At 40.5% G+C, this 24409-nt stretch overlaps 2 protein-coding genes across 5 annotated transcripts in view; both read right to left on the reverse strand.

Moving 5' to 3' along the window:
- LOC5575962 (sodium channel protein 60E) overlaps positions 1-24409 on the reverse strand; it is a 798459-nt gene that overhangs the window by 23430 nt on the left and 750620 nt on the right. For all 4 annotated transcript variants that reach the window (XM_021841568.1, XM_021841570.1, XM_021841569.1 and 1 more), the window contains exons 15-23: positions 21707-21848; positions 21517-21605; positions 21288-21413; positions 12685-12855; positions 12424-12617; positions 12078-12180; positions 11880-12008; positions 2059-2070; positions 1258-1524 (exon numbers count right to left, since the gene is read on the reverse strand). In XM_021841568.1, the coding sequence (XP_021697260.1) occupies positions 1258-1524; positions 2059-2070; positions 11880-12008; positions 12078-12180; positions 12424-12617; positions 12685-12855; positions 21288-21413; positions 21517-21605; positions 21707-21848 (1233 nt within the window). The remainder of the gene's footprint in view (positions 1-1257; positions 1525-2058; positions 2071-11879; positions 12009-12077; positions 12181-12423; positions 12618-12684; positions 12856-21287; positions 21414-21516; positions 21606-21706; positions 21849-24409) is intronic.
- Positions 22569-23442, reverse strand: LOC5577569 (collagenase). Its single transcript, XM_001663389.2, has one exon. The coding sequence runs from the start codon at positions 23407-23409 to the stop codon at positions 22636-22638; it is 774 nt and encodes a 257-aa protein (XP_001663439.2). The 5' UTR covers positions 23410-23442; the 3' UTR covers positions 22569-22635.

The raw sequence follows: 24409 nt of genomic DNA on the forward strand, positions 1-24409 counted from the left end.
CGGATTGATGTGGACCACTTTAAGCAAAAATCAAACTAGATAAGTATAGCTTTCAATTACAACTAATTTCACGGAAATCAAAGAAGAACTAGATTAGAAGCAAAACAAAGCAGGTGTCACCTAGAGGTGACACTGGGCGTTGGGGGGTTAAGGCTAAGTAGTCCGTCATTCGTTATGGCAGTCACGTTGATTTTGCAGCTTGCAATTTCAAAATGATAAAACTCAGTCATCTTAAGTAATATCGATTCAGAAAAGTATCACTACTTGCGCTTACATGCAACAAGTATGCCGATTTTCTTCAATTCGCAATGGCAATGGTGAGACGAATTAGCCACTATCATCGATGCCCAGTATAAATTTCAATGACGGCCTACTTCGCCTTAACGCGTTAATAGCTAAATTTGTTCCAAAAATAACTAAATTTGTTTCTAAATTATAAAAATCGTAAATATCTACCGAAATCAAAAATAAATAAGTTATGAACTAAACATGTTATCATGCAGGGGCAGAAACTAACAGATACTGTATCACAGATCGGCGGGTAATCATATGTATGACATTGGTATGAATTGTTAAAATAATATTCAGCAGGGAATCAGACCTGGAAAATTAAGACTTTCAAGGCAGAAATTTCACCTAATTTCACCAACGAGATGGGGCTCTACAACATATGATGAGTTTAGTAAAACTTTTAAATCTGACTACAGGGAAATTTAGTAAACTTCAATATTTGCATCATATCTAAGAACATAAAAATCATCTTAAGAGTTAATACGACGTCATTATCGAAATGATGTTAGAAACTCACGATGTATAAATATTTAACAATTTCGCCCGAATCAATAAGAAGAAAAATCCTGGTAAATTTCAGCGTAAAATAATGCACATGAAGGGAGATGTTGCAAATTTACACGTCCCATCATGTAAAACTACAATAGCAAAATGTAAGTTTCCGCTATACATCGTGTGAACTCGTGACCCTAACCGATTACGCGACAATTTGCATAAATTTACATGATGTTGATGTAATTTTATATGACGTGTCATGATTTTACGCTGAAATTTACATGGAATTTTCTTTCTGCAATTTCAAAGCTTCATACTTGTTGAATAAAATTTGTGTCGAAGAGCGATCTATACGATTTCTACTTCTCGTAATCGCATATCACCTTCATATGGAAAGAAAATCCAGCAAAGACGGTACTCAAAAGTGATTACAGGCAGTCCAGACCTAACTCATAAAGCAACTCAACCCACCTGATAACTTGGGCTGTAAATCGGCCCACCCTGAATGGGTCGGAACTCCGTCGGCGGCAGCACAATGGTTTGATCCTTGGAGGCCACCAGCGCAGCCGTGTACTTCTTCTTCTCTTCCCGCTGCTTGATCACGATCTCGTTCACCAGCTTCTCCAGCCGGGTGTTGGTGTCGTTCTCGTTCTTCTCCTTGCTGGCGTTTCGTTTCTTCCGTACGATCGATCGTATCCGCTCGAAACTTCGAGCCAGCTTGGAATCTTCGCCGACTTCCTGCAATTCGTTGGGGGTGGTGGAGAATGTGAGCATTAGATTCAAGCTAAATGATTTTATGCGGGTTGGCTTTAGTGTTTTATCAAGAAAAAGTATACGTTCAGTGTTGCCAGTCTTCTCGGCGATTACTGGGAAGTTTATCTGACACCACTGAACATAATTTAAATTGAAAGCAATAGCATTAGAAAGCAAATATCATTTATCTATTCAATTCTATCAGGTTACTATAAGTTCTGCAAGCAGCACATCTAAAACATCTCTGACATATAATTAAAAATCAGCATGCAACATTTTTTTCATTCCTTAGAAGCGTTCTACACCATTGATTCGTTCTAATTAACTCTAACACTTTATTCGGTCTATTCTACGGTGCATAGAGTGACTGAAAGGGCCTAAGCAGGTGGGCTCGGTTAGTTTATACAGTAACAGATTAGGTGAAATTGAAGATTAATCTCGAACTCGAGAGAGCAAAGTAGAACTCTGTTGTATAAGAGGAAAGGCTTTTAAATCGGTGTGACTTTGTCGGTGGTTTACCTGCTCGAAGCTCTGTAGGGGGCACGATTAGACACAAATTTTCGCAGATTGGGCCGTGATTCAGTGGTTGGTTGGGTGGTGATGGTGTCGCAGAAGAGACCGTCGGTTGCGTTATCCGTGTCGGGCCAGACGAGACGTGCGAAGTTTTCCGAAATTCACGTGGTGAACAGTGTACGTGTGAAGTGTTGGTTTGTTTTTTGAAAGGTTCAGATTTTTGATAGACGGTGCGCGAAGGTAGAAGTAGTGCCGACGTTGGGATAGGTCGGGTTTTGTTTGAATTTTGGTGATGGTTTCGGAGGCCAATCGGATAGAAAGGAGAAATATACACACATTCATTGTATTAATTTAGATTATCTACAATTCAATTTCGACTACTCTACAAACGTTTCGATGGTGCTGTCGAATATTTGTGCATCGCGATGAATGTTTCAACACTTTTCCATGTGTTGACGGATTCTTCATTATTGATTACACAAAACTCTTTTTGTGTATGAACATTATGAAAAATGAAGAACCATGTAGAATAATATCGGAGAATGCAGTATGAGTCAGAGAAAATGATGATGAATGAGAAAATGCAGCAAAGTACATATGTTCAGTTGAGATAAATGTACCCACGATAACACTTGAAACATTCGTAAATGCCATAAGCTAGCACTTACAAAAATGACTTTCCCTTGTTTTAAACCCTTTTAGCTACAAAGTGCCGTAAACACTTGTTTGCTCTTTTTCTTCAACAATAATTTTAGATGTTATGGTTTCAGAAGAAGTTACATCAGAGGAGAAAAACCCTTGAGGGGTTTAAAAGAAACCCTTGTGGAATTGTTCAAATCCTTTTGTAGAGGTTCCTACAGGAATCACTTGGTAACTTCCTGGTTTAGTTGAATTATAAGGAAATCGTAAAGAAAAAAAAAATCCTGCAATATTATCTGGGTGACACCTAAGATAAGATCGGACACCTGGCTTCTTTTTGGTGTTCTTCTTATCATCCATAGGCCTTTTCATGTGACAGATCCGTCTATGCATTTGTTTACATCGGTGGAGGACCGGTGCTAACACGGGCCTGTCATTTTCATAGAAGAATTGTCAAAGTGCTTCCCGATCAGCTGATTTGAGACGTCATGTGAATAGGCCTATAGGCCTTTTTATGTGACAGATCCGTCTATGCATTTGTTTACATCGGTGGAGGACCGGTGCTAACACGGGCCTGTCATTTTCATAGAAGAACTGTCAAAGTGCTTCCTGATCAGCTGATTTGAGACGTCATGTGAATAGGCCTATAAGCCCAGTTGTGAATTTTCCAAACTTGCGTGTTACGTAAAAACAGTGTTGCCATTCGTATGGAAGACGGTACACTATTTCACAAAAAATATTCCTAATTATTATTTATTTTTTAATTGTATTGATTAGGTGAATTATAGTGTATTCTTCTTCTTGGCATTACGTCCTCACTGGGACAGAGCCTGCTTCTCAGCTTAGTGTTCAATGAGCACTTCCACAGTTATTAACTGAGAGCTTTTATTGCCAAAGTGGCCATACGAATGCGAAAATGGCAACTTTGGCATAGAAAGCTCATAATTAATAACTGTGGAAGTGTTCAGTGAACACTAAGCTGAGAAGTAGGCTCTGTCCTAGTGAGGACGTAATGCCAAAAAGAAGATGAAAAAAGGGCATATCTATCAAAGGCAAAAGTTCTGTCACTTCGCCTTGTGCCGTCTTCTCCTGGAAATGTTACTATTACTTGTAGTTTTGCAACATACAGTTTCAATTTTTTTTATTCATTCCGATCTGATTTCGTTTCACTTTTTTGTTAGGTTTACATCAGTCGGCTACGAACTTTTATGCATAACCGCAAAAAAATAACGACCAAATATAGTAATCCGGCAACACGGGAAAAACCACAACAAAATCATCCGATGGTAACTTTCCACACGCAGCTACACACTCGCATACATCAAATTCAACCAATCAGCGACTGGATCACAAATCGGATTCAATTTTATTCCCAGTTGTCCTATCTTTATCTTAGGGTGACACGTTAGGAGTTATGCCTAAGAATAAATGGTTAAGGCCGAGATTGTCTAATGAAAACCAAACAGGTTATGAGCCTCTGTACGTGCCATAAATTCTTTTGTTCTCATGACTTTTACTGTGCACCGTGTGTTGGTGCTGTCTCGATCTCTCTCACGAGCAACTTGAAAACAGAGCGCACAGTAAAAGTCAAACGTTTTATAGCATGCACAGGCTCATAGAGTGCTAGGGCGCCCTCAACTGTATAAGGCAATCCATGAGACAGCAGTGATCAGCTGGTTTTTTGTTGACCATGAGATTTTGACGTTTCGCGGTCGGAGTGACCGATCGATCACAAAGGAAAATGTAAAGCTCCGATTACACTTACATGCTTTTATTACTCTAGTGTTTCGGTTGCATGCACACTTTTAGCTATCAGTCATCGCGGAAAGTTCTCATTGAGCTCTCGCCGAGCGGTGTCACGAACACGTGCGCAATTTTGCTGGTTGAAAATAGTGCCGTTTGATTTTGCTGGGAACAGCTGATCTTTGTTTATATTTTCAACCAGCACTCTTTATGTTATGTTGGTGACATGTAACGTGTATGTACACGAGCGCAGAAACCACTATGGATAGCCTTATTGTGCCATTCATGTACAACCTGGAATAATGGTGTAGATGACCTTGTGCTTTTTCGATATAATCAGCTGCCTTTCTTCAGCCTCAAGCCCGAAGCTATTATATTAACTTTTGTGTTGGAATTACCCAGAATTTTCTAATAATTATTATTTTTGTGGGAAATTTCCAGATTCGTCTCACAACTTATGGCTCACTGTGATATAATGAGTGGTCAAAACACAATATATCAATGCTTTAATAAAATGTTTTACTAGAATTAATAGATCTACGGGCATCTCCGTCCATTCATTCAGCATGATAGAATATACTAATTTCCTTAAAAAAATCATTGTTCGTCATCAAAATACAGCAGAAACATATAAACACAATTCCTTTCGACCGTACAATTATGGCATTTGCTCACAGTGCAGCGAAAACAACACAATCAAAAGAACCATATTGTGTTTACGTCGAGCATCGCGCACACATTGATCTCAGATGCGCACAAGCTTTTTTTTCTCAATAGACGAATTGGGCTGCTTGGGCACGTCAGGAGTAAATCATCAATATTAACCTCCTTTTCCAGAGCAGCCTAGATAGCCGCGTAGTGTCGGTAGCGATTGTTTCAACTGGCCAAAAATTAACACTATGGACTGCCTGTTCCGGTGGTAAAAACCCACCTAACAGGTGCCCCCAATTCATGGTGTGATACGTACCGTGCCTAGGAATGAATGGTTAGGGGGGTCTAAATAAAACCTAACCGCAAACGGAGCCTGTGGGGTACCAGGGCGCCCTCCACAGTATTGAGTCCTTCCTGTGCTACCCGGAGCAATGGTGCAGGTGACCTTGTGTTTCTCCGAGATAATCGGCTGCCCTTCTTCAGTCTCTATCTTGAGGCTTAATAAGGGTGGGATTATGAATATGTTGACATTTAATTTAAAATATCACCTATATGGATTCGCATTATGCGTTTCACACAGTGTATTCTGTGCTCTTTCGCCTTTGGCGACTTTAAATAGATACCGATCTGGTTTTTTCGTTGCTGGTCTTTTTCGTGTTGAGATTGCAAAAAGCTTAATCCTGCCTAGTTTGGGTAGTGGCTACGGTTAGGTTAGCTCAGATCAATCTTCAGCATAAAAGAACAGCAACGATCAATCTTTGCAGACTCATGCAAAATGGTGCAGACCAAGTGGCGCTAGTTTAAGAACCCTTCTTTCGTAGAAAGAACTTCTATCGAGGTAATCTTGTGGACCTAGTTTTTGCTACTTTCAGCAAACTTGAAATGGCAAACTCGCGCTTCATGCCCCGCGCATGCGTGCTCGTTTATAAAGCAATCATTGCTACACTCATTTCTGAGTTAACTATCAGAGGTGTATGTGCTGTCACAATCGATGTTTCTGTTGGTGACCTCAACAGGAAATACGTCTATTGTTCGGTATATTTTCCACATGATGAACCATCCCCAACGGATGACTTCAAACGAGTTGTCGTACACTGCGTAACAAAAGGCCTTCCGCTGATTGTGGGCAGTCATGCCAATGCTCATCACATCATCTGGGGCAGCTTAGATATCAATTTGAGAGGCTCCAGTCTAATGGAATACTTAAGTAGTACAGACCTTGGATTACTTAACATAGGCAATCGCCCAACCTTCATGGTTTCTAATAGAGAAGAAGTGTTAGACATAACGCTCTGCTCGAATAGAATCAGTCACGCGTTGACGAATTGGCATGTATCAGATGATGAATCATTATCTGATCATCGCTACATCTTCTTTCAACATTGAAATGTAACAGCGCAGACTTTGCGTTTTAGGAATCCCCGCTCAACAAACTGGGAACTCTATGAACCGATGCACGAGTTCACTATCTGACGTTTGAGCGGTGCTGTGTTATTTACGTGACCATGGCAACGAGTGAATTCAGCACCGCTCAAACGTCAAATTAGTGAACTCGTGCGTTGGTCCATATTGAATTGGTTGCGACCAAATTTCACCAAATTTCGTCCATTGAAAATCCAAGTCATCTGGATGATGCCGTTGATACTACAACAGCTTTTGAAGAAGCATGTCCTCTGCGGTCTGTAAAGACTACAAGATGGACCCCATGGTGGAATTCCGATCTGACTAGACTCAGGAAAAAATGTAGAAGGAGTTGGAACAGACGCCGTTCTGCTGGATCAGAGTCGTTCAAGTCGGCTCGCAAGGCTTACAAGAAGGCTCTTCGTTCTGCTGAACGATTCGGCTGGAAAAACCTTTGTACAAATGTTTCCAGTTTGAGTGAAGTCAGTCGGCTGAACAAAATCCTTGCATAATCTAAGGATTTCCAAGTGAACGAAATTCGCTTACCTAATGGTGACTTTACTTCTTCCGATGAAGAAGTTTTAGAATGTTTATTCAATACACACTTCCCCGGATGTGTGGACATAGCATCTACGGATGAACCAAATATCTTTTCATGTAGTTACGAGTCTCTGGCCTGGGCTCACAGTATCGTAACTACTGAATCGTTTCAATGGGCACTCAATAGTTTTGCTCCTTTCAAATCTCCAGGAGCGGATGGGATTTATCCTGTTCTGCTCCAAAAGGGATTTGAGTTTATCAAACATGTTTTGTAAAAGCTACTTGTAAGCAGTTTTGCTACCGGGTACATTCCCATATCCTGGCGTGATATTACTGTAAAGTTTATCCCGAAAGGAGGACGTGCGTCGTATGAAGAAGCGAAGAGTTTTAGACCACTCAGTCTGACCTCTTTTCTTCTGAAATGTCTGGCACGCATTATCGATCATCACATCCGTGATGTTTATTTGGCAAACATGCCTCTTCATGTGAATCAACATGCTTACCAATCTGGAAAGTCCACTGTGACTCTTTTACACAAAGTTGTATACGATATCGAGAAAGTTTTCTTGGATATTGAGGGTGCCTTTGATAACGTGTCTTTCGATGCCATATTGGAAGCCGCACGAAACCATGGGCTACCTACAATGATTACCAATTGGATTCATCAAATGCTCAAAAACCGACATTGCGTCAAGCAGCGATTCGAAAATTGAGTGTTTGCGGATGCCCCCAAGGGGGAGTCTTGCACCACTTTTGTGGAATCTCGCTATTGAGGCAACTCAATAATTGCGGTTTTCCTACTTATGGATTTGCCGACGACTATCTAGCTCTGATAGTTGGTATATGCATAAGCACCCTATTCGACCTGATGCAAAGTGCTCTTCAGGTAGTCGAGAGTTGGTGTCGCCAATATGACCTTTCGGTTAACCCGAAAAACATCTATTGTTCTTTTTACGGAAAGACGAAACCGCGATGGAATTCGACCTTTACGTCTTTTTGGCACTGAGATTAATGTGACTGATCAAGTAAAATATGTCGGAGTCATTTTAGATTCCAAACTTTCATGGACACCTCACATTGATTTCAGAGTCAAAAAGCTTGCATGGCCTTCGGTCAATGCCGGCGAAACTTTGGTAAAACTTGTGGCCTCAAACCCAAGTATATTAAATGGATTTACACAACAGTTGTTCGACCAATATTGGCATATGGATGTCTCGTGTGGTGGCAAAAGGGCGAAGTGAGAACAATCCAATCAAAATTGGGCCATCTCCAAAGGATGTGCTTGATGGCGATGTCTGGTGCGTTCTCTACAACTCCCACAGCAGCGCTCGAGGCCCTTTTCGACGTTGCGCCACTACACATACATCTTAAATAAGCAGCGCTTTCTTGCTCTTACCGTTTATGGGTACTGGATCTACTGGAGAAAAATTCAGTGAATCGTAGATCTACACACACTTCGTTGTTTCCACTTTTGGTAAATTGGGACAAAATTCTCGCATAACTTATGATCTCACCCTAAAAGCCATTGGTAACCACGTGTGTAGCTCGGTTTTTTCGAGCATTTGAATGGATTTTCACATTATTTAACAAAGTTATACTGAAGAAAGGATCATTCTCGATCTGCTAGTGGTGTTGGTTTGGTTGCTTATTCATTCATTTGTCCAGAAACAAAGAGCTACACACGTAGTTACCAATGGCTTTTAGGGCGTTATCCCATATTCTGCGAGAATTGTCCTTGCTCCAAGTGATCTCACAATTGCTTGTCACTTTCCTTACAGGACATTTACCACACAATTCCCTTCACGGGAAGAGTGGACGTCTGGCTATTTGGAAAGAAGTATATCAAACAATATAGTATGTTACACTGATGGCTCCCTTCTTGAAGGTAGAGCTGGTGCAGGAGTATATTCTCGTGAGCTAAGGCTGAATCAGATTTACTCACTTGGTAGAAACTGCACCGTTTTCAGGCGGAAATATTTGCTCTTATGTGTGGAGTGCAATCAGCACTTCAACAGCGCGTAATGGGTAAAGTCATATACTTCTGTTCAGATAATCAGGCTGCTATAAAAGCTTTCGCTTCGGCCAACTCAAGGTCGAAGCTTGTTATCGCATGTCAAACTCAGATTGAGGAACTGAATTCAGTCAACTCTGTATACCTTGTATGGGCACCTTGCCATTCTTCCATCGCTGGAAATGAATTGGCTGATGAGCTAGCTTGCGATGGAGCATCGCATGACTTCATTGGCCCTGAGCCTGCTATTCCAAGTGCTGGGTGAAGCTTCAGATAAACTCTTGTGCTCTCTCAGCACAAGCAATATTGAAATAGTTTGGAGTCATGTCGTCAAACAAAATTGTACATTACTGAGCCATCTCCAACGGTGGCGAAGTATTTAACAAATCTGTCAAAGCAGAATTGCAGTCTCTTGTTCAGAGCGTTGACAGGCCACTGCCGACTCAACTATCACATGGCAAATATTCAGCTTGCTGACTCATTTGTGTGTGATAGTTGTGACTCCGATTATGGAACTTCGTATCACCTGATATGTAACTGTCCAGTTTTTGCGCAAATGCGATTCCAATTACTTGGAAAACACTTATTAAGTGAAACTGAATTCAGAAGCCTGAATCTTCAGGACATTCTGTTATTCTTAACCCGCTGTGGTAATGAGCTATAGGCTCTCTTTACGCTTATGCGTTTTGCAGTGCCCTTTTTAGGGCGCTGTTCGAACCCATTGTGGTATGGAGCTACATGCACGCAAACAAATTTTATTGTATAATCTACCGATTCCATGGTAGAATTAAGAACTGCACCAACGATTTTCAACCGACTACAAAAATCTGTTAAGTTTACTATAATCTGGTACAAATCACTAAGCAGTGCAGTAAATGTGACCACGTCCATAGTAGCATCCACTACAAAGCATTGTATTTCAATCCGTGACACCCACCGTACAACACAGTGTGGTCAAAAGTACAATGCGAAACTTGTCAAATCAAGCATGTTTCTAGTCATAAATACTGCAACTGTGGTTAAATAAACCGAATATATTTTCTTGTGTAGTTATGTTGACTATGTTTTGGTAGAGTTGACAGAATAATGTAGTCGGTTGAAAATCGTTGGTGCAGTTCTTAATTTTACCATGAATTCAGTAATTTCAACAATAAAATTCGTTTCAGTGTGCTCTCATTTCGCTTATGCGATCTTCCCTCTTCAAGGGATCCCACTCCTATTTCGCCCCATCTTTCCCTTCCCTTTCCTCTCCCATCAGGTAGATGACGAAATAGGCTCAAATATGGCGATGGCACAAATCTCCCAACTGGTGGGAAACGTGCCTTTGGAGCCGGCCTTCTGATACCTGATCGTTTTAATTTCTATCGCAATCAGTTTCCAGATTTGTCTCACTACTTATGGCTCACTGTGATATAATGAGTGGTCAAAACACAATATATCAATGCTATAATAAAATGTTTTACTAGAATTAATAGATCTACGGGCATCTCCGTCCATTCATTCATCATGATGGAATATACCAATTTCCTTAAAAATTCATTGTTCATCATCAAAATACAGCCCAAACATATGCACACAATTCGTTTTGACCTTTTAACGAAATACAGTAGTTGTATTGCATTTCTGATGTACAAGTGTGCAAACCATGACAGCTTTCACAAAAATACACAATTTGAAAATGATTCTATGTTGCTGGTAAGTTGGAATATCCGTCGTAGTGGAACATTTTAAACTTGACACGACGAATAATAGCGCTTACGACAAAGTAGAACGAAACCCTAATCCACTAGAAATGTTCATGGAAGCTCTACATAAATGTTGCTTGAAAGAACGCATCTGGGTATTTCTTAAATAATGTCTACAAGTAAGGGTTTTTCTATATTTATTTTTATGATCATGTTTGTTATTGAAAAAATTTCATCATGAGTGAACATTGCAATGCCTGATCGTATTTCAGAAGTCACGATTTTCGTAGATACGATTTTGATTTTGAAAAGCTCGACAAGGTGTAATACTCAATGTGTAAAATAAATGATAAATACCTAAATGACACCTATTTGACAAATGTATCGTCCATATAGCTTTGAAATGGTCAAAACGAGACAAACTATAATTGAAAACTTCTGGCGTTTTGTTCATCTCCAGTGAAAAAATGTACCGATATACCGGGTTCAATTTGTAGGTATAAGGAAAACAAAGAATAAATATATTATTATGTAATATTTTATTTGAAACAATTTTATGTTAATCTACAGGAAACTATAACTTTTTATGGCAATTTTGTTTATCTTTCTTGTTTAATTTCATTCATTTTATCCTAAGTTTCAAATTGTCCGTTTCCATGCATTTTATGCATTATCAACATCGACGAAAAAATCACACACACTTAAAACTAAAACAAAAATACAGTTAAAAATCGAAGTTTTACCTAACATCAGTATTTGCTTTTGCTACACCGTGCAAATGCAGTTAATTCATAAAAACTGTTCCAGGGACACACAGATATCCGACAAATCTACTTTGACATTCATGGGCAGAGTTGATTGAGTTGGATGTTTTTTTGTTGTTGTGAATTTCCATTAAAACATCTATCCACGAAAATGATGAATGTATGTTTAGGATTCAAGTGTAATGTTTGCTCCGTTTGCTCTGAGGGTGATTGAATTTTGGCGTTTTTTGTTTGTTTGTCGTTTGGTGAGGACACATACACACAATCAAAGAAATTTACACATCTAACAGTGAAATGATGCAATGCGATGATGGATGGTGATGAGAAGAACGAAAATGGTGATGATTTATTTCGAGGTTTGAGTATTGAACTCAAACGGAAAGCCGAACGTACCTCCTTTTTCGATTTCAACTCCTCCGAATTAAAACTGTTGAGCAACAAGGCCAAGAACAAGTTCAGTACCATAAAGTTGCCCATCACTAGTGCCGGAAGGAAAATGGCAAAGCACGAGGAGGCTCCTTCCTGTGAAGGGTCAAGAAAATAAATTAAAATTGGGTTGTACTTCATAAAATCTATCGGTATATAGCTTACCTCCTCTTCAGCCCGCATACAGTCCCACAGAGGTTCGATCCACTCTCCGCATAAGATTCGAAAAATCATCATGAACGAGTGAAAAAAGTCGTTAAAGTTCCACCTGTATCGAGTAACTCAATTAGTCGAAAAGCCACGAAACGATAATTCAAAAGTTCGAGCGCACAAATCTAGAGAACCAGACAGCCATTGAAGCTGAAAACTTAATCGATTGGTCGCCAACTGATGGTGACCAATCGATCAAGTTTTCAGCTTAAACCAATGTGTGATTCTCTGGATTTGTGCTCTTGTTTCAATGCTGTGGTTTCAATTTATCTTCATCTTAATATGCGTGACAGTGACGTACCTCGGCACCGGATCCGGTGCAAACTTGTCCGGCGTGTAATCTTTGGAAAACAACTGCATTCCGATAACAGCAAAAATATAGATAACAATCACCAACACGAACGTCAGATTACCTAAAGCACCTATTGTCGATATGATAATACTTAGCAGGACCTTCATCGTGGTCCATGATTGTGCTAGTTTCAGTACCCGTAACTGTTGAGGCGAAATGTTAAACGAACATCTAGTAGAATGGATCAAGATCGAGCACTACGCTACTTACCAATCTCAACCCCCGCAACACGGTCAGGCCCTCCATCAGTTCGAAGATTAGGTCGAGCAAACTGGCTGAAACGATAATCAGGTCGAATATGTTCCAGCCACACAGGAAAAAATCCTTCGACAGGGCCATCACCTTCAATAAGCACTCGAATGAAAAAACCGCTGTAAAAACCTGTGGAAAGGCGAAAGGCAACATTTTGCTTTTAATACATGTTTTATTTTCTGAAAATCAGTCATTTTTAGGAAGCATTGCTAGGAACATTCAATTAGATTTTTTTTTTTTAATTTCATTACTTAAACTTCAATGAATTCCATCACACGTTTAGCAGAAATTGCTTCTAAAATGCTTCTGGACACTACTACTAGCATTGTAAAGGAAGTTTCATTAGTTTTGGCTCCAGGACATATAATAAACTAACTATATTTATAAATTGGTGATATCTAATAGATACCTTCAGGTACCCGAGGAGGAAAGAATAACTCGGCAATAACTTATGCATACCATATTTTGTTATCATACCCCAATTAGGTATTAAACAGTTATCAATACCTCATTTTGGTATTATAATGATATTTGAAAAAAATAATTAAAACAATTAAAAATACTTCATTTTGGTATTCGATAGGTATTGAGGATTGCTGGAGGTATTGAACTATTATTGAAAAATTTCACTTTTATATGAAAATCCATCAAGTATTATTTAGGTATTGCAATACCTGATCTAATTATCAGCTTGGTATTTGTAGAATATGCAGAAGGTATTATTTGAGGTATTTTACCTCTTATGCAGGGCTCATTCATACCTCATTCAGGTTGTAAGTATTGGAAATTATCTGGTATGGAATACCTCAATTTGGTATTCAGTAGTTATTTTCTTCTGCTCGGGTATCTAAAAGCATCCGTTTATCCTTCTTAGGTTCGCAGTGAACCCTGGTGCTAAATACTAAAGGCCTCCATAAAATCCTCAAAAACTCTAACGCGAATAGTCAATGGGGTTTTCCAGAAGTTGTTTTCAGAGTCCTCAAAGAAAACCATAAAGAATGGTCATTTCTCCAGAAATTTCTTATGAACTATGTACTTTCTGGGAATTTTCCATGGTTCTCATAAGAAATTTATCTATAGATTTCTGAGAAATATTTGACCTTAGAGGAATTCGCTCTTGCAAATCCAAGAGCAGCGCAACAACTTCCAGTAATTTCCACAGGGGTTACTCGACATTTTTTTCTAAGGGATGTTTCCGGATTTCTTCCAGCGATTTTTTTCTTTAATTCTTCCACCAACTTCTTCATTGGTTTCTCTAGGACGTCATCCAATGATTTCTACATGAGTTCCGAGAGTTGAACTCCACAAATTTTGAATTCACAAAGGTTTGTTCTAGAGTTTTTAAAGAAATTCGTTAGGGTTTAAGATTCGTTTCAGAAAATCCCACAAGAATTCCTCCAGTGTATCTACGTCGATATTTTTGATTATCTATTCATATGGATTACTTTAAGAACTTATCCACAGTTTATACCAGAAATTGTTTCAAAAATTTCTCCAGATTATTCTAAGAAATCCAAAACTCTTGTTTGAACTCCTCAATAAATTCTTGCAGGGAAGTTTCTTCAGAAATTTCGCTCTCTCTTTTTGTGACACAACCAGGAATTACTCGTGCAGTTCTTCCAAACATTTTGAGAGTAATTTCTAAAATAAAATCTGCATGGATTCTTCAAAGATACATTTAAGGTTACACATCAGCAAATACTACAGCAATTACTCATATTACTTCTATCTTTTCCACGCAAGTTTCTTGGAGGAAATCGTTAGTAATCATTGGAGGCATCTCCGATGAAATTTTTGGACGAGTTCTTAAGGATGTCTCAAACAAAAATCTTGGAGAAAACCTTGAGAAATTTCGGAAAGAATCTTTTGATAAATATCTTTAATATTTTTTGTGCTTATTTTAGAAAAAATCAGGTTTAATTCTTAGAGGTATGTTGAACGAAAATATAATTTCTCAAGAAAGTTCTTAAATGAATCACTATACATTAATTGTATCCTCGGAAAAATATCTGAAGACAAATTTGGGCACCACCTGATGAAATTTCTGGGGATCATGAAGAAATACATACAATAACTCGAGCGTGTGGTTTATACATGTATGTATGTATGTATGTATGTATGTATGCATTTTCTTCAGACGAATTCCATCTAGAATGAGTCGAAAATAATAAAAATCGTGCTCGATAGTCTTCGATTTGGATTAAATTTCAAGCTGATCAAGCTACCTCGCTCGCTGTGCTCCCCGCCTTCTTGTGCCATCCGGATTCGATGCGAACACCACTTGTTGTCCGGTAGTCTTGCAACATGCCCTGCCCAGCGCACCCTTCCGGTTTTCGCAACCTTCTGTATACTGGGTTCGCCGTAGAGCCTAACGAGCACGTGATTCATTCTCCGCCGCCACCCACCGTTCTACTGCACTCCGCCAAAGATCGTCCTAAACATCTTTCGTTCGAACACTCCAAGTGCTTGTAGGTCCTCTTCCATGCTTCATGTCCATTGAGGACCACCGGTCTTACAAGCGTTTTGTACATGGTACATTTGGTGCGAGGGTGAATCTTTCTCGACCGCAGCTTCTTCTGGAGCCCATAGTAGGCGCGACTTCCACTGATGATGCGTCTCCGTATTTCACGACTAACGTTGTTATCAGCCGTAAACAAGGATCCGAGGTAGACGAACTCATCAACCACCTCAAAAGTATCCCCGTCTATCGTAGGGGAATTAGGGGCATAATGGACACGTTAAGCAAATGTTTGTTTTAAGACCATAAAATGGCAATGTTTTTAATTTACTCCCGGCTAGTATTCAAGTTAGATGTTAGTACGACGTGCTACATTCATTCATGATGATAAATATCATCATATCTGAGAAAAGCGAGATAGAAAATTGGGTCGAAAACAAGGCTGGTAAAAAGGTATCGGGGTGAAATGAACACTTATTATAAAATTAAGTGATTCTAATATATTATATAACTGTCAAACATTCCAATACGTGAAAAGGCTCTCCCTCAATCATAATAGTTAAAAAGAACCTCTTTGGGTTCGTTACTTTGCTCAAAAATTAGATTCTTCCACGGCCTTGCTTATGTGCCAATTTGAAACTGAGAAAAACTTTAAGTCAAATTTTGAAGGACAATTGAAGCAAAAAATAAATTTTTATACCGTCAAACATTTCAAATGCATTACAGATTTAATGCATGCAACTTTTGATGAAGTATGCATATTCTTAGATATTGACACCCCCATTTCGCCCCGTTATGCCCCTAATCCCCCTACCACTGCTTCCCAGGCGGGCTCCGCCTATCAGCATGTGCTTTGTTTTTGACGCATTCACCACCAGGCCTTTTGTCGCTTCACGTTTCAGACGGGTGTACAGGTCCGCCACCGTTCCAAATGTTCTGCCGACAATATCCATTAGAGTGGTTCAAAAAATCGTTTTTGCTCCACACCGCTCATTCGATTCTAGATCAAATTCTGAGCGTCCTCCCAAAATTTGAGCTCATTTGGATGAAAACTGAGATTGCACAAGCCCTTCAAAGTTTATATGGGATTTACTATGGGAAAAGTAAGCAATTCATTCAATCGGTCATAGTGTTTGCCCATGTGCTCTTGGGGATTAGAGCTACGTTGATACTGTGAGATACAATTATCAATTACAACTTTGTCGAAGACCGTTTGCAAATCGGACGCCTCAGTAATTAGTAATTGATTAATATCCAGTCACAAATTCTTCAGCAGTGCTCATTTAACTTCTGAACAGGCAACATTGCTGCATCTGGCGCGAAAGATAGCACGCACAAATCATGGCTACTATGTTTTCCTGCATATATCCAGTGATGCCTGCAGAACAGCCCAATAATTATAGCCAAAGTTTTACAACTCATACAAAAATCAATAACTAATTAGTGGGGCGTCCGATTTAAAAACGGTCTTCGGCAAAGTTGTGGCTGATAATTGTATCTCACAGTATCAACGTAGCTCTAATCCCCAAGAGCACATGGGCAAACACTATGACCGATTGAATGAATTGCTTACTTTTCCCCTGAGAGAGAGGAGACAGCTGGCTTAGATTGCAAGCCCTCAAAAGTCAAGGGAACCTGTCATCAACTGTCACTGGAAAACCGCACATTCGAAGGGCAAAGCGTGAAAAACCGTCAAAATTTGGCCAAACTAAAACTGGATATGATTGAAAATTCAGGTTGTTTAACGGTGCTCTCGCATATAAAATCGTTGATTATTCAAATATTGTCGATTGGACTCAAATTGCTATGGAATTTTTTTAAATTTTATGATCGTTTTGATAACGAATGAAATGTGAAAATGGTTTTGACCCACTTTGGGCTCTCCGAACCATTGTGCATAACCCAAACATGAGAAGAAGAAATCAAAGAAGCCAAGAAAACAAGCCAGTTGTCAGTGAGCTGTCTCCTCTCTCAGCTTTTCCCATAGTAATTCCCATATAAACTTTGAAGGGCTTGTGCAATCTCAGTTTTCATCCAAATGAGCTCAAATTTTGGGAGGACGCTCAGAATTTGATTTAGAATCGAATGAGCGGTGTGGAGCAAAAACGATTTTTTGAACCACTCTAATATCCATATCATCCGCGAAGCAAACAAATTGGCTGGATCTTGTGAAAATCGTACCTCGGTTATTGAATCCGGCTCTCCGCATGACACCTTCTAGCGCGATGTTGAACAGCAGGCACGAAAGTCCATCACCCTGTCGAAGTCCCCGGCGGGATCCGAACGAACTGGAATGTTCGCCCGAAATCTTCATGCTATTCTGCACACCGTCCATTGTTGCTCTTATTAGTCTTATGAGCTTCCCGGGCAAGCTGTACTCGTCCATGATTTTCCATAGCTCTTCGCGGTCTATGCTATCATAAGCCGCTACAGTGAAGATTTGGTCCGTCGTCGAGCGGCCGTTGATGAAACCAGCTTGATAACTTCCCACAAACTCATTTCCTATTGGTGATAGACGACGGAAAATAATCTGGGATAGCACTTTGTAGGCGGAATTCAGGATAGTAGTCGCACGATAGTTTTCACATTCCAGTTTGTCGCCTTTCTTTTAGATGGGGCATATGACCCCTTTGCTTCCACTCCTCCGGCAGCTGTTATGTTTCCCAGATTCTAACAATCAGCCGGTGCAGACAGGCAGCCAACCTCTCTGGGCCCATTTTGATGAGTTCAGCTCCAATACCATCCTTTCCAGCGACTTTGTTATCCTTGAGGTGGTTGATGGCATCCTTAACTTCCCTCAATGTGGGGGCAGGTTGGTTTCCTTCAACCGCCGTGCTGACGTAGTCACTTCCTTGGCTGTCGTGACCTTCTGCGCCTGTGTTCTCCATTCAGTTGGTTATCGTAGTGCTGCTTCCACCTTTTAATCACCTAACGACCATCCGTCAAGATGCTTCCGTCCTTATCCCTACACATTTCGGCTCGCGGCACGAAGCCTTTTCGGGATGCGTTAAGCTTCTCGTAGAACTTTCGCGTTTCTTGTGAACGATGCAGCTGTTCCATTTCTTCACATTCCGCTTATTCCAGGTGGCGCTTTTTGTTCCGAAATAGGCGGGTTTGCTGCTTTTGTTTCCTTTTATATCGCTCCACGTTTTGTCGCGTTCCTTGCTGCAGCATTGCAGCCCGCGCTGCATCCTTCTCCTCCAAAACCTGCCTGCATTCTTCGTCGAACCAATCGTTACATGTCCTCCTTTCCACGTACCCGACGATGCTTTTAGCTGCGTTGTTGATGGCTGCTTTTATGTTGCTCCACCAGTCCTCAAGAGGGGCTTCGTCAAGCTCGCTGCTTCCGGCAACGCTACCTCGAGATGCTGCGCGTATGCGGCAGCGACGTTCGGTTGGGCCAGTCGCGCTAGGTTATACCGAGGCGGGCGTCGATACCGTACATTGTTGATGACGGATAGTTTTGGGCGTAGTTTCACCATCACTAGATAGTGATCAGAGTCAATGCTAGCGCCACGATAGGTTCTGACGTCGGTTATATCGGAGAAGTGTCGTCCATCTATCAAAACGTGGTCGTAATGCTGAAGTTGAAGAACCGGCCTTTGAGCCTCAACCTGCACATTCTTTCGTTGATCGGCCAACACCCGATCACGCGCCTTTGCATATCACCCATCACTATAAAAGCTGTTCACAGCTCACGTGTGTTGCCGCAGCTCGCACCATCTAACCTGTCCAGCACACCTCCTGCAGCGCTACGATGTCGAAACCGCGGATCTTCAGTACATCGGAGAGTATGCGTGTGCTCCCGATGAAGTTGAGAGATTTACAGTTCCATGTACCGAGCTTCCAATCGCTAGTTCCTTTACGTCGCTGTGGTCTTCACCGAATGTCCCGGTTCGTATTCTCTCGTTGATTATTCGTTGCTTGATGTTTTTACGGCTGGCTTGCATTGCCTGACACCAATCCCCTAAATGTTCGGAGGACCATAGTGCACAGTTTAGCTTAGAGTCCTTCTCTGGCACTCGGACGATGATTAGCCGCCCCTGACATGGGGAACAGACACTGTTGTGAGCCGCTCCTAACATGGAGTACAGACGCTCAAGGTTTGCAGAAGCAAAAGCAAAAGCAAACCCCCCCTTCCCTGTCAGCATACGATCAGAGTTCCAAACCGGGGTTGGCTACCCGATCTTCCCTAAGGTTATTCGTACCCCGGCCAGTACCGCAAGGAGGTAGAGATAGGAGTTGCTGGGCAAGAGGCTAAGGACTGCACAGAGGGGTCTATTTTACTCCTTTAGGTACGCGAGGTAGCAATGGTAAGCCATGCCCAGCCATTTACCACACGATATACGACTGCAAAAATGGCAACTTTGGCAAAGAAAGCTCTCAGTTAATAAATGTGGAAGTCCTCATAAGAACACTAAGCTGAGAAGCAGGCTCTGTCCCAATGAGGACGTAATGCCCAGAAGAAGAGGAAGAATCTCGATTTGGTAACGTCTTTCACTCGGCGATTCCAGAATACCTGAGTGGGACCAAGTCCTTAATTCGAAAGACATTCTGTTTTTTTTTCTCAACACAATATGAAAAATCATGAATGTAGAATCATCATAATACTCTGGTATCCGTACTAAGAGCTCCATTTTAAGCATACCGGAACCGATGTCATAACATTCAGATCTGGCCATGTGACTTTATTGGTCTATGGCTTTATGTCTTTTTTCTTTGAAAGCTATCAATATGTGAAATTCTTTAGGCGTGCATTTAGGATTCATATCACATCGGAACTCATATGACCGCAATGGTCCCATACACTCCCGTGCAAAAGTTTGGGTTCACCCCCTAAAAAGCATACAAAAGTGGTTCGTCCATATATCTGTGATTACATGTCCAATTGGAACCCTCTATGACGCATTCGGAAGCCCATGAGTTATTTTTACTTCGTAGGTATTTTCCCAAATCCAGTTTATGAATTTTGTATACTAAATTTTTACTTAAATTCATGACATTTAAAAAACCACTCAAAACACATGGCCGATTTCCTCAGCATTGGATTGACCAAAATTTTAAATCAATGTGTCATTAGATTTGTAATCTTATATTCTTTGAAGGGCGCTCACAAAATTTTGCCGAAAAAATCTGAAAACTACTCAAAATCAATGAAACAGTCATTCAAGTCATCGTGCGAAAGTTTGGGTTCACCTGAACTTACTGAAAACACGAAAATTCTGTGGAATCTCAAACCAATCATGTACGCGCCATTATTTTCATTTGAAAAAGCTATGAACTATTGAAATCGGCTAAAAAATGGCTGAGATATTGACACAAATGATTTGCGTGCGGCTCAGTTGATCCCAAACTTTTGCACGATACACCATACTGAGGGGTGAACCCAAACTTTTGCACGATGATTTGATTGTCCAATTCTAATTCATTTATTTTGAGCAGTTTTCAGATTTTTCCGCCAAAATTTCGTTAGCGATCTTCAAAGAATTTAAGATTGAGAATCTAATGACACATTGATTTAAAATTTTGGTCAATCCAATGCTGAGGAAATCGGCCATGTTTTTTCAGTGTGTTTTTTGAAAAATGTCACTACTTTAAGTAAAAATTTAGTATACACAATTCATAAACTGGTTTTGAAAAAATACCTACGAAGTAAGAATATTAAGAATTCATTGGCTTTCGAATGCACCATAGAGGGTTTCAATTGGACGTGTAGTCACAGATATATGGACGAACCACTTTTGTATGCTTTTTAGGGGGTGAACCCAAACTTTTGCACGGGAGTGTATATTCTAAAACAGCTCAGGATAGTATCTTATTATTATATCACGTGTTAAACCTAATCATCCATCATTAGAAGAATAAAATATATCAATTGTTTTGGCTACCTTAGGTACCCGACGGTATTTTTGGAAACCACGGATTTGTGATTTAACCTTGGTAAAATCATCAAAGTTGGATGAACATTGATAAAGTTATTGCTATATTGAGAAAAAGTAATGATCTATTTTTTATTTTACTGCTAACATTAGGAAGGTTCCAAACTCTTTAAGATTTTGATCAAAACTAACAGATCAATGAGAAGATATAATAAATAACTTACCCTATTTCCATACTCTAACGCGTCTCGCACGTTCTCGTTCATCCCGTGATGTTCTAACGCTAAAAACAATGTATTTAAAACAATACATAGTGTGATCCCTAATTCGAACAATGGATCCTTAACAATCTGTTGAATGGAAACATAAAGTCATTACAATTTTAATTCAGTACCCAATATTATTTATTTATTTATTTATTTATAGTACCCAATATAATCGTACAGCACTCACCTTGTATAAACAATTTTGAAACTGCAGCCACTTTTCGTAGCTGATGCAACATTGAACACATCTATCACAATTTCTATCAGGAAGATCGTCTGCATGGGTGGAATAGAAAGAAACGAAAATTAGATTAGTTTCATCGCTGCCATCACTGCCACCAGTTGATTTCCCCATTGCAGCGAGGAGAACCACTTACCTAGTACAACAATTTGCGACAAGTATTCCGGATGGAGGGCATAAACGTTGTGCTTTTTGACTTTCGCTAAATTACCGTTACATTTTATTATCCTAACCTCCCGCGGTGATAACGCCAATGTAACCGGTGTTACCTCCCGCTGCTGTGCGGTTGTCCAAGTTGTAGGAGCGGGTTGAGGTCGGATCACGCCCACGTCGGTCCCGGTTGGATTGTAAATGAGAATGAGAAAACAGCACAACCCATCAGGATAATGAGCATCGTGGTGTCGTTGTCGTCGCGTTGTTCACGTTGTCGGTATCCCCATTTTAATGAAAAGGGATTCCACAGAGAGATAGGACGAGCAACAGGATGGCGATAACGGAGACAACTACAAATGGTTTAGGGTGCGAGTGACGACGGCAATGGCAATGGCGACACAAACACAAATGGAACCGCTAGAATGCGCGGGCTGCAGCAATTAAAGCTGGGATAAATTATGTATGCAGATTACGGTGGTGACGTGGCAATCATTGCTCCCTGTTGGTGAACGATGCTACTTATGGAAAATTGTAGTTGAGGAGTAAACTTTCCCAAACTTTCAACCGAGATTGCCATGCCAAGCGCGGGAATCTCTTCGGAATCCTAGATACTCCTCCGAACCTCTTGCATACTCTTCAAAACATCTGAGAAACTTTGAAACCTCGAAACTTCTCTTGATGTTTCTTTTTTATGAATGAGGACAGGACAAAAGCTCGTGTTGTATGGAGAGTTTTGCGTTGAAGCGGTTTTCATTTTCACCGATGTATCCCCGCGTAAAAAAACCCTGACTGTACTAAGGATAATGAACTCCAATTCGAATTTTAGACCAGACAGTAGACCAAAATTGTATGCAAAAAAAATATTTATTTCATAAAAAAACTTCGTTTCAAACCGCTTTTTCATTACCCTGCTCACAGTCCAGTCTTCTGCTTGATCCAATCGACGAAGGACGTCAGCCGAGCGAATGCTCCCGGGTATCCCTGCTCGCATCCGACAGCATGGCCGAAGCTGACCACTCCCACCTGAACGTTCTCGCCTTCCAAAACCAATGGGCCACCGGAATCTCCTTGGCACGGCGATTCCTTGTTTTCACCCTTGGCGCACAGAGTGGTCTTCTTGATCACCAACGGGCTGTAGGCCTTCGAGCATTCGTTGTTACTGATCACCGTCAGGGGAGCGTACTGCAACTTGTCCGCTACGTTTCCTCCGTTCTTCTGCAGTCCCCAGCCACTGACGACAACCTCGCGGTCGGTAAAGGTATCACTTCCGGTGGGCAGTTTTACCGGTTGGACTCGGTCGTTGAATGCTACCGGAGTTGGTAGTTTGACAACGGCCACATCATTCGTAGCGAACAGTGGGTTGTACTTCTCGTGGCGGTGGTACTCCGTTGCGGTCAGTACAACACGTCCATCATTAGTTGTGTCCTCGAAATCAACAGCCCCGAGAGTGACTTCGAATGATTTGGCTCCATCTGTGCAGTGTCCAGCCGTGAGGACCCATTGGTCACTCAGCAAGCTTCCGCCACACAAGGCACGTCCCTGAGAGAGTTCAACTTTCAAGAGAACTTGGAATGGGAACTGACCGAGGGTAGCCGTTTGTCCGTTTACTACCCGACCGTTGTCCAACGATGGGAAGGCCGAAGCCAAAGCCATCAGAGATGCGAAAACCACCGTTGAAGTGAACATTTTGCCGAATACTGGTACTGTATCAACTGAATGAACTACTGGTTGCTTTTATAGTAGATGGTTTCGAGTAAAGGTAAATCCGTTAATCCCAAGCTCTTCCCGGAAAGACGAATCACTTGAATTAAGTCATATGATAACGTACAAAGATAATGATCGACGACCTACCATAGGAAACACAGTCTCTACCAGTCAGTAATCCTCTGTTTTATGGGGACAAATCTCAAATGAGTTGACATCTAATATCGATTAGCTTCTAGAGTAATAATTTTCAAAATTTTCTATTTTTAAATGGTGTTTAAATCAGTGAAGTATTTGAATATGAAGTGTTCCATACAGTATTTCTTGGTACGACTTTGTTGATATCGAGTATAATAGTATTTTTTGAGCAAACAAATATTTCTATATTTCTGTATTTTTCATTAAACCATTTCAAATGCTACCTGTGACAATTTTATAACGCAAGCATTGCCCATAACTGCATATTTGTAACATTCCACAAAAGTGGTCGTTGAGTAAATGGAATACCAAGTGTGCATTTTATGGCAGTATGAGAGGAAACTAAAACTTCTAAAAATTCCCAAGAACTCAAAAGTGCTTATTTGAGGCTGAAATTTTCTACAACTCATAACGCATACTGGGTGAATAATCAGAAAATAATTCTGACAGAAATTCCATCACGACTACATTACGTGGATCATGTACAATCAAGAACAATCTTACAGATTTCAGTAAGTTGGTCGAAAATATTTATCATTTCATGACTCTCCCCGGTATTAACTCGAAATTTTGTAACCGTCGCTTCCAAATTTTATACTTTATAGGCTTTTTCTCAAACATCTCACCACATTAAACCCGCCTGCCAGTGGATTCCCAATTGGATCCTAAAATGTTTAATGAAATCTTGTTTTTATTCAATGACACGAAAGAGCATGTTACTGCAACTATTTTAGCAATTTTTCCCGCTCAAATAACGGCTACATCATATTTAAACTTTAATCTA

The sequence above is a fragment of the Aedes aegypti genome, chromosome 2 (genome assembly GCF_002204515.2).
Source record: "Aedes aegypti strain LVP_AGWG chromosome 2, AaegL5.0 Primary Assembly, whole genome shotgun sequence".
Classification (NCBI taxonomy): domain Eukaryota; kingdom Metazoa; phylum Arthropoda; class Insecta; order Diptera; family Culicidae; genus Aedes; species Aedes aegypti.

What these genes read in the sequence shown, in the direction of transcription:
- LOC5577569 (XM_001663389.2), bottom strand. Translation starts at nt 23,409, where the DNA reads ATGTTCACTTCAACGGTGGTTTTCGCATCTCTGATGGCTTTGGCTTCG.